We start from the raw sequence: 10,564 nt of genomic DNA on the forward strand, positions 1-10,564 counted from the left end.
GTAATGTAGATCAATTTAGGAAAAATCATATTTTTACTCAAAAATATTTTTTTAGAATATAACACCATAAAAATCCTAAAATTTTCAAAAATTTTAAAAATCTTTCAAAGAATGCATTTAATTATTTTAGGTTTGGTAACAAGCATATATAACAAATTTAATTCAAATAAACAAGTAAATATTCTCATAATAACCTATTACGAATGTGTGTTATCAGACATCCCCACCAATTGACATTGTCGATCCGCTCACACGATCTGTCCTGCAGGCAAACAAACCCAAGAGGAAGGCAAACTCCTTGAGCAGCTCCCACCTCGCACGAGATATTTGTCTACTTCTGCCTGTTGTGAAGAAGGTAGCACCTTCATTCAACACTTTCACTTCTTAATAGATTCCATGATTATCTCTTTAGTGCTACTTTATTATGTCCGATAGTCAATTATAATTAACTATGGATTTAATTGGTGTGTCCATTAAAGATTAACATAATACATTCATAACTTTATATTTAGACAAATGGTCCAAACTGATGTCCTAACATTGATCATCACCTCACCCAAAGAACCGATGCATCATTGTGATGACTCCCCCTTGTTTGGCCCATCCTCTAGCTTAGAGTCATTGTCAAACAAGTCTGATGTCTTCATGGCATCACAATGCGCAGAACATGTCTTCATAACTTCTAACAGGATCGCAGCCATAGATTACACATCATGCTTTCCACATAGCTCTTGAGCAGAGAGGACATGCTCATGATACTGCCAACACACATCAATTTAGTGAACATTTACATATAATAAATCATAATATTTCTCTTCCATCCACCGTTCACTTCTGATACACCTAGTCAACATCGACTAGCATCCGTTAGATCTTGGCTTTCATCCTTTCAAACACTTCAACTTCCATGGCTTGATTATGAGTGCACTAGTAGGGGCAGCCTCAATTTGTGTGGAATATCACCAGGTTTCCTTAAGTGATTAGAGTCTACAAATGCCATAAGTTGGTGCAACAAATAAGACAACTAATGACATCATTTTTTATCAAATTTTCAACCCCTCAAAGGTCATCTACCCCAAAAGAGATTTGATGTTCCATCATCAAAGAGTTCCTCTTCACAATGTTGTCTGATAGCAATGTCATTCAACACATCATGTTCTTTAAATTGGACAAATTTGAAGTGTCACCATAAGAAAATTGTACTACCATTTGGTGGTCACTGATTTGGATGATCTTTGGCATATTCTTGATGTAGTCATCAGCAAGTCTTATTGTTCTTAAATGCCCCTCTAACGAGTCATGTGTCATGTATCTTCTTAATTCCTCTATTGTTTGGGTTGTTGTGCACTCTGTCCATGACATGACAACTTTTGAAGTGAAAAGTGAACTCTATAATTAGTGTTAAATGGATGAGTTATATGAATCATGACAGTATATATATAAAATCAGTGTGAAACTGAAAATATGTTAAGAATAACAGGGCATATCGGCATAATATTACGAAGAAGAGGATGATGACTGATGTGAATCACAATGAAGAGGATGACAATAACTTCTCCACGTCCTGTACGTCAACATATATAGTGGAGGCATAAAAATTGGCATAAAACAGGGTCATTAAAAGGTTTAAATAATCTTGACTAATGACTTGGAATATTTTAGAATTAAACAATATTCAAGTGGGTACCATATTCTTGTTTAATTGATTGAGGATAAATTAATCCAATCGTAGGTTGAGTCATCAACTTCTATGAACCAATTTTTAACATGTTTATTCATGGGGGCAATGGGGTTATGCTACCAAAACATAGAGAATGTTCATCAAATTTTATCATATACATGTAATGAATCATGTGCATAATACAACTCAAATGACAGCATATGGTCAATTGTCAAATACGAGTTTGTGACCCTGGTTGGAACTGGTGTAATTAAAATCATCAAAAACTTTTTTAATTTTGAAACTTCTCATCACTTTCAGGGTTTGGTGGCATAAATATGACTTCACATTAGCAAAAAGCTTTCATCTCACAAAGATTGGCTTGTGAGACATTTGTCTGCCATCAGAGAATATTCCCTCACCTTGGTCTTGTGACCCATGTTCCCTTACCCATTTTCGTGTATCCCATGATTGTGTGTATTGTGATACTATGTAATAATCGTGAAATATTATTAATGTAAGTTATCCCGGTCACATATATATATGCAATAATTTTTATTTTCTATTAAATAAACATTTCAAGAAATTATAGATTTATATGATGTAAAATTATATAAACATTTCAAAAGGAACTTGTTATATATATAAACTAATAAATTATAATTATTATTATTAATCAGAAAGTTCATGAAAAGTCTGTGCACCATCTAATTCAAGAGTTTTTTCTTCATAATTAAAGGGGCCTGACAGGCTAAACTCCCAAAATCATATTTTACATATCCAATCTCGTTCTTATGGGTTTATTTGTTGATTTTATCAACTCATTTCATATTCTTGTCTTTAGCATGTCACGGAAATGGATTCCCTTAGAAAGGCTTTGACACGCATTTTCATTAAACTCCATTGATTTTAATATAAAATGATAAGGTACATCTTTGTCATTTAATCAATGAAAGATGACGTTACTTGAAGAAATAATTTTTGCCACTTTTATTATTTGAGATAAGCATACCGAATTAAATATTATAGTCCAGAAGGAATGATCATGAAAATATGTGTCAACATGCAATTCGGACTTTTTAGCAGAAATAGAAAGCGTAGGGTTGTGATCATACATTCGCTATAAGAATCACGGATTTCACTTGTATATCATACACGTTGACATTTTATAGGTCTTCTCCCAATATCGCTTCACTCGTCTGCCCTTTTTTTGTGCAGTTCAGTGGTGTCCCCCATCGCATGAGCACAATATTGATAACACTTATCTTGCAGAAGGAAACGACAAAGTAGCTTCCCCAGACATATATGGATTGGTCGAAACCTGTGAGAATTCTACTTCCTTGGATAGAGTGAGGGATTCTTCCTTGTCCATGCACTTTTTCAGCTGCGTCACAACATCGCTCATTGCAATCCTTTCCTGTGAAGTTGTTGATGTGCAAGACAAGGCCACCTCAACAAGGTTCCAGGCAGCATTAACAGCAAAATCTCCTTGCAACTGTGAGTCTATAATACCGTCAATGTCACCGGTTTCAAGCCTAGAACGAACCCATGAAACAATATGTGTCCTCTGCTCGGATTTTTGATATGGTGACTGTCCCGTCAATATTTCCAAAAGGACGATACCAAAACTATACACATCGCTCTTCTCATTGAGCCCACCATTTTGGAAGTACCTGCAACCAACATATAAATCACAACACATCCGTTTCCACTGAAGAAAGAATCCGGTCATGAGATTTAAAATAATTTATACTTGAACTGTATGAGAGGGTGCTTACTCTGGATCAAGATATCCTGGAGTACCTGCTACTGCAGTCGTGATATGTGTTGCATCGACGGCAAAATCTCTTGAAAGTCCAAAGTCTGAAATCTTTGCTACGAACTGAGAATTGAGTAGAATGTTGCTGCTTTTAATATCTCTATGAATAATGGGAGGTCTGCATCCATTATGGAGATAATCTAGGCCTGAATTTTTTGGCGTAGTTAGTAATGAGAGATGTGACCGTAAGGATATAAATATATTTGGGTTTTTCCAGACGAGATACCTTGCGCTGCTTGAAGAGCAACGCTAACTCTTTGCTTCCAGTTAAGTAAACTCCCATTCGAAAGTGCACCTACAGCCAGAGAGGTCATAGATGAGATCTAACATCAGTTAACTTGATTCATATCGCATCAATAAATAGTCAGCCTAAGACTACGATTAATAATCACCTGACAAGTGATCTCGCAGGTTTCCGTTATCCATATATTCATAGACAAGGGACAAATTTTGCTTTTCATCACAATATCCCAGCAGGCGCACTAAGTTTCTATGATGAACTCTCGTTAGTAGCATGACCTGAAATAAAAAAATCAAAGAATGGCAGTTTACCAATGAATCAGAAAAAATTTCTACTGGCTTAATACAAATTTTATTCAATGCAATTTTTGTGAATCACCTCAGCTTCAAATTCGCGAGATCCTTGAGATGATGATGAGGAAATGACTTTCACGGCAACCTTCGTTCCATCATCGAGATTACCAAAGTAGACAGCTCCGAATCCCCCCTTCCCAATTTCTTGCTTAAAATTGCTTGTAATACGGATAATTTCTGCGAATGTGAACTGACCATCTTTTTTTGATCCCATTACGCCTTCTATTTCTCCTCCTGCACTCTTTTTCTCATCTACTGGAAGTACAATATTATGTGTCAATCACTGAAAATGTTGCATTCATTTTTTTGTTATGGCTTGGGTGAGGATAAAAATAAATGGGGGATGTACAAAAAGTATACCTTTTGAGGAAATCGATCTTGATTTTCTGAAACATATCCATAGGACTGCCAGAATAATCAGGAAGATTACTGAAATGGAAACAGTGATAGCAATGATGATTGTTTTGTTGCTCTTCTTGGAGATCCTGCATTCCCCTTTCCCGCCACTAAAAAGCAAGGTGATTAGATAAAAATGGTAATTAGTGCTATACTTTCTAGCTAAGTTAAGTGCAGAACCTTTGATTGCAGAAAAGTCAGAATAATAAAAGCTTGATTCAAATGTTTTCCAACAGAACGAATTTAAGTATATTGTTTATATAAATTCTAAGAAACTGTAGAGATATAAACCAGAGACTGGGAATGTTATTTCAAAGTTTGTATATTACATTGAATTCTCTTTTGGAAATGTAATCCCGGACCCTGAATTTCTAACCTTATTGAAAGAGTGCCTGTGGAGACTTTATCGCAGAGACTTTGTGGAATGTTCCCAATGGCTTCGTTTCCAGATAAGTATCTACATGACAAAGGGGAAAATGATTTAAATATAATCATTAAAATCGAAGGAGGCAATATATTTAGAAATTGGTTCAACAACTTACAGATTTTTCAGAGAAGATATACTCCCCAATATCTCTGGAATCGAACCGCTCAGATTATTATTTGATAAATCCCTGATGATCAATATATAATTAATTATTTATTCAAAATTTGGCGCTCCATTATTATACAAGAATAACATTTTTCTCAGCATACAGCATAAAAGCAATAATTGTGTAACCAGAAAGATTTCTTACAGTGATGTTAGAGCGGTCAGGTTGCCAATTGACGAAGGAATTTCCCCTTCCAAGCCCCAAGAAGAAAGGTTTCTACATAAATTGATTCAAAAAGCAATGTCAGAAGTTCTAAGATCAAAATCAAGTAAAACCACATCAAAATCGAAATATGCAGGGGTACAGAATCGGGGATTAAATTATATAGTCTGTATACTGTTCAAAATTCTTATGTTATCCATCGTGAAAGATTCTATTTTTAACAAGAAATTCTACTTTCCTTGAAATGATCATTTAAGCAGCAACATTAAAGCCGAATAATTATATTTTCAATCTTAGAATAGTCTAAACTTACAGAGATGTGATTCTGGCAGTTGTAGAAGCTTCGTAGCTGCAGCCCACTCCCTCCCAGATTAACTGCTTTGGAGAGCAAGGATCTGATTCCCAGTTCCTCGTCAGTCTGAATGCTTTCTTGACATCTTCAATGGCAAGAACTGCAGAGCCGCAAGGTGTAATAGGGTTAGCACAAAAGAGCTTTGAATCAACGTATAACAAAGTATCAGCATGTAAAGTGCCATAACATGGAACCTCGACAACAAATTCTTCTATAAAGATAAGACCAAAATTTCTTAAGAAGATGGAACCCTGTTGATGTTTGAGCAAACATAGGGGACACATCTGTTGGCTTAATCTTTGCTATTTTTATCACAGTTAGAGAGAGTATAGACGGTTCTCGTGCGTTACGCAGTTAAAGCACTACGCAGTTTCTTCCTTCTCCAAATCTCTGTCTGGCTCTCTCTCTCGTCTCTTCTTTTCTCTGTGAGAATGAACGAGGAGGGAGAAACGAAATCAAGAACTAAACCATTTACTGTGACAAGAACCTTCTTCTCAAAGACGAGCGAAGAGATGAATTTTAAAAAAGTAAAAACGGAAGTCTGAACTCACCATCTGAATCTACAGTCTGAGACTCATTCATCGACCTGACGACGAAGCTCTCGAGGGCGTTGATCATATATGAGCGTGTGGACGAGTTGGCGGCACGGATGGCGACAGTGTAGGTACCCGACTCTCCGACAACAACAGTAGAAATCTCCTTGTGATCTACAGTCAAGTATGGTGGGCTATACTTGGCGAAGAGAAGCGAGTTACCGTCTACTCCAAATATATCAAGTTTCCGAGACTCGTTCGCCGGGTTCAACTTCAGAAGCTCGGCAAAGTGCAAGACGATGTACCCCTTCGCTCCAGGCTTCCCTTGGATTGCTCGGCTCGTGAGATAGTTGTCCGTTTTGGCGATAGTGATGGCCGTCTGGATCACCTCCGAGGGAACTTGGAAGGGATCTTCGGCCTTGGACTCCACGCGCTGCGTCGTGTTCAACAGATCGAAGCCGCTGTTTACGCCGATCCAGAAGCGGTCGTATGGGTCTTTAGGGTACCTGCATTGCAAACACGTAACGCCCATCTAAGCCTCGGGAAACGATATTTTTTAGGTCACCCACCTTCGTAAACGGGAAAAAAACTTCGTCTTTTGCTCCGCAGACTAAACTGCAGGAGGAAAAATCACCTTAATTGACCTGACGAACCGTAGTTCCAACGGTACTCCTTGATCAGAGACTTGAACTCGTTGACTGAAGGATACATATAATCAAGGAGTGGCCGCAGCTCAAGCGCGGATATGAAGGGCGTTCCTCCGTTGGTGTTTACCAGGCACACTTCTATCGTACTTCTTCGTGGCATCGTGATGATCTCGACCACTGAAGAACCGTCAGATCCCATGCCGACAGAAGTCCAAAAATTAACACCGATGTAGATATCGAAGGCGGGGAAGAGGTTTTGGCCGTCGTAGTTGCCATAGTAGAATCCGGCCCGGACAAGGTATTTTCTGCCAGACTGCACCGGCGATAGGCTGTAACAGTTGCGAGTCCCGTTGGGGAAGCTTCGAAGAGTTTCGTACTGCAACTCAAATGGGTTATCGGATACGGCATGGCTCTTCCCTGAGGTTGTGTATTGCGAGTCCCCGGTATAGTTGATTCCTGTGATTTTGTCTTTGTAGCCGGAGCTCCCCTCTAAGCCGCAGTCCAGGCTGATGAAACCTGCTAGGAATCGTATAACTCTGACTGACAAAGTTTCAGGAGAAAATATAAAATGTAGGTTGCAAGGAAGGTCACTAACCTTCTTGCGATTGAGCTCCGAATGGTTGAATTAGCAGGAGGAAGAAGAAGAAGAGAAGATGGAGAGAAGGCTTCGGTGGAGACATCTTCGCAAAGGTCACTCCTTTCTTCGCTGCGCACATTTATGTAGATCGTGATAGGGGAGACCTCTACGGAATGCTCTCTGGTTTTCAGCTAAAAACCGGTGACGCAGCTGATTCATCAAAGGCTGAATTTCGGTGCATTCCAGCCACTCAATAATGAGTAGCATTTAGAGCAAAGATAAGGGCAACGCTAGGCATTTAATACGCAGGTCCCACTTTGCAGAGGAATCTAAGAACTTGGATTTTTCTCTCTTCCTCGTCGAATGAGAGCAGTAAATTAGAAGGTATTTTACAGTGCGTCCAACAACCTATGAAAATAATTGTTGCCCCAACCCTACGAGGAAGAAATAATTGTTTCTCTCTCTATTTTCTCACTATTTTTTCCTGAATGACACTTCCGCACATTAGTTACGTTTTCGGTTTTTTATAATTTTCTACATTTAGCCATTAGGTTCGCATATGTATTTGTTATCAAACTATGAATTTAAAAATTATCTCAATGATATCACCCCTGATGCAGATAACATAAACTATTCTTAAAGTGTTTTAAGCATGATATTTTATTTTATTACTAAATAGACGTTGAACTACCAAGGGGAATGGTGGTCGAAGGTATGGAAGATGCAATTATTGGATAGAAGTTTGGGCGAGTCCCTTCCTCTGTTCTGCGTATTATCTTATCCCAGCACAATCACCTATAAATAATCTAACCTGCCAAACCCCTGCACTATAAATAAGGATAATTATGTTTAATGCAATCAACAAAATACAAAAGCCAAATTCCCCTCAAAGCAATTTGTTTCATGCACCTGTTGATTCCTCCAACTGATCCGCTAAAGCTTTATAAAAAAGTCATCATGCTTAGCCAAATAAGTTATTAGGAACCAGGACAGAATTTTATTTACATAAATATATAGAATCTAGATAAAATTTTCTCAATATGTACTCAACCCAAATCCCAAAATCTTCAATGTTAATTTACTAATAGTAATATTTATTTATGTGGTGCAGTTCTCCCCAAATTCAATGCACTATGTACTTTATAATTCAAAATCAGGATATTAAAAACATCCAAAAATTTCAAATATGTGGTTTTCTATCTTTAATGAACTTGATTTCTTTTTCAATTCTCCCTCAATTATAGTTCTCAGATTAAACTATTTCAATCCAACTTATCGATCAATCTCTTGACATTATAATCTCTCTTATCTTAAACAAAAAGAAATAACTTATTTTTAAAATTTTCTCTCTCTCATGTCAAGCTGAAACACTCTCCAGTTAGGTATTTGGAATAATTACTTCGCATGAAATTAATTATTCCAAATGTCCATATTATATATTTAATGAACCATCTTATGATATCAACCAATCTTTCACATATAATTTTTATATATTTGACTTTAAAATTTTTAAGTACTTAGTTAAATGAAAATTTTAACCTGCTATGAAAATTAATATACATGATTTACCTCTCAAGGTTTTAGTTATTTTATATGCTGATGGGCTTCAATTGTTGGTTTTTCCGCGATTCTCTGTAATATTTTGGACTACAAAGTGATAAATAACTAATCATTTTTATTCCTAGACCTTTCTGTTCCATCTAATCTTGCAACATTGCTTTATGATTTTAAAGGCACTAGCTATCTAGTTTAACCCTAAAAGTCAACTCCCAAATTAAAAGAATGAAAAGGATGTTGGGAATTTTGGGACTTTGATTGACAATATCCAAGCTCGATTGCACAGCGGAATATTGAATAAAATACGGATCTGAAAACCAAGAACACAGAAGAAAAACAACATCACCTTTGCACGAATCAAATCTGTAATTTCTTGGTTCCTCAATTGAGAATCTTCAATCCGTTTAGATGTCCACCTCTAGATGTATCTCCTCTTCTTTCCACGCACTCAACAGTTGGAAATCCAATTTCCTCTCCATCCCATCGCCACTGGAAGAAACAATCAAGGAAGAGGAAGAGAAGAAATGGGGCGACACTCAAAATGACTCATATGGGAATTAAATGAGGGTGCCCTTCTATTTTAAACTGTTTGCGGAAATTTTAATAAAATTTCTTGTTGTCAGGAATAATTAATAAAATTCCCCAGACTTTGAGGATATCCACCATCATCCATGAACCTTGTGTATGTGATCCATTTGAATACATGAATATTGTTATACAACAATGACATGAACCAACCTGATTAACGATATGTATAACGATATTCATGTATTCAAATGGATCAATTAACTGAACTCTTTTCCCAAAAAGCACTCACTATATCTCCTTAATGTCTCTACACTAATGATTAGGGGATCGTCCATATCATATGACTGGGGCCAGATATTGATTTTCTATTTGGTCATTTCAATGTCCTTCTCAAGTATCCTTTGAATAGGAATGTTTATAAAACATATTTAAAGACTAGTCATGTGTATAATGATATTATCATAATTCACTTAATCATTGGATGTATTCATAGACTTCAATCATAAGCATTACCACCGGTTTATCATTTTATTTTCTATTATTATATGATCAATTCTCTCATTTCGATGAAAATTTTCCCCCAGGTTTATCTAAGGAAGCAGAAAGGAAACTATAAATCTATATGATGATCATGAAATTTAACCACATATCATATACATCAAAATTAAAAACAAATACTATCCAAGGAAATCTGTGATTGAAGCTTTGAATGAGCCGCTTTATTCTTCTCTTATTCTCTACAATACCTTCATCAAAACAAAATTTATACTTTTTTGGACAAGATATATGTCATTGGGAGACTTCTTTTATATGTTTATTGTTGGCAATGAAATCAATAATCAAAAAATTATAACCCTTAATCACATTATGAGTCATCAATAAGTGTATAATGATTAGAGATGGTTTGATCCTCATGGAAATGTTAGAATTGATGACTTAAAGTCAAATTCAGAATATGAATTTAGATTTATAGTTTCACAAGACAAAAACAGAAAATCTGAAGTAATAGGCAACTGAATGTCTTATGATTGCTCGATAGAAGACGAAGGAGAGATGATTGATACAATGAATCCAGATTTATATTATAAACTACTTCAGAATGAGAGTAAATTCACTTTTATTTGATAGATAATAAACATCATTATC

The 10,564-nt window shown here is 36.3% G+C and overlaps 1 protein-coding gene across 2 annotated transcripts; it reads right to left on the reverse strand.

The window, feature by feature from the left end:
* Positions 1-2,718: 2,718 nt before the first annotated feature.
* Positions 2,719-7,548, reverse strand: LOC144711726 (putative LRR receptor-like serine/threonine-protein kinase At1g05700). Of its 2 annotated transcripts, none has more exons than XM_078585745.1 (13): positions 7,352-7,548; positions 6,744-7,272; positions 6,128-6,615; positions 5,538-5,676; positions 5,207-5,278; positions 5,012-5,083; positions 4,846-4,926; positions 4,434-4,579; positions 4,099-4,325; positions 3,872-3,998; positions 3,706-3,774; positions 3,439-3,625; positions 2,719-3,333 (listed from the first exon to the last, which is right to left on the reverse strand). In XM_078585745.1, the coding sequence occupies exons 1-13, from the start codon at positions 7,470-7,472 to the stop codon at positions 2,922-2,924; spliced, it is 2,670 nt and encodes an 889-aa protein (XP_078441871.1). In that variant the 5' UTR covers positions 7,473-7,548; the 3' UTR covers positions 2,719-2,921. The 2 variants fall into 2 exon arrangements, with proteins under 2 accessions (XP_078441871.1, XP_078441870.1); XM_078585744.1 differs by having other exon boundaries at positions 4,099-4,328; positions 7,352-7,546.
* Positions 7,549-10,564: the final 3,016 nt, after the last annotated feature.

Source organism: Wolffia australiana, chromosome 14 (assembly GCF_029677425.1).
Source record: "Wolffia australiana isolate 7733 chromosome 14, ASM2967742v1".
In the NCBI taxonomy this organism is placed as follows: Eukaryota; Viridiplantae; Streptophyta; class Magnoliopsida; order Alismatales; family Araceae; genus Wolffia; species Wolffia australiana.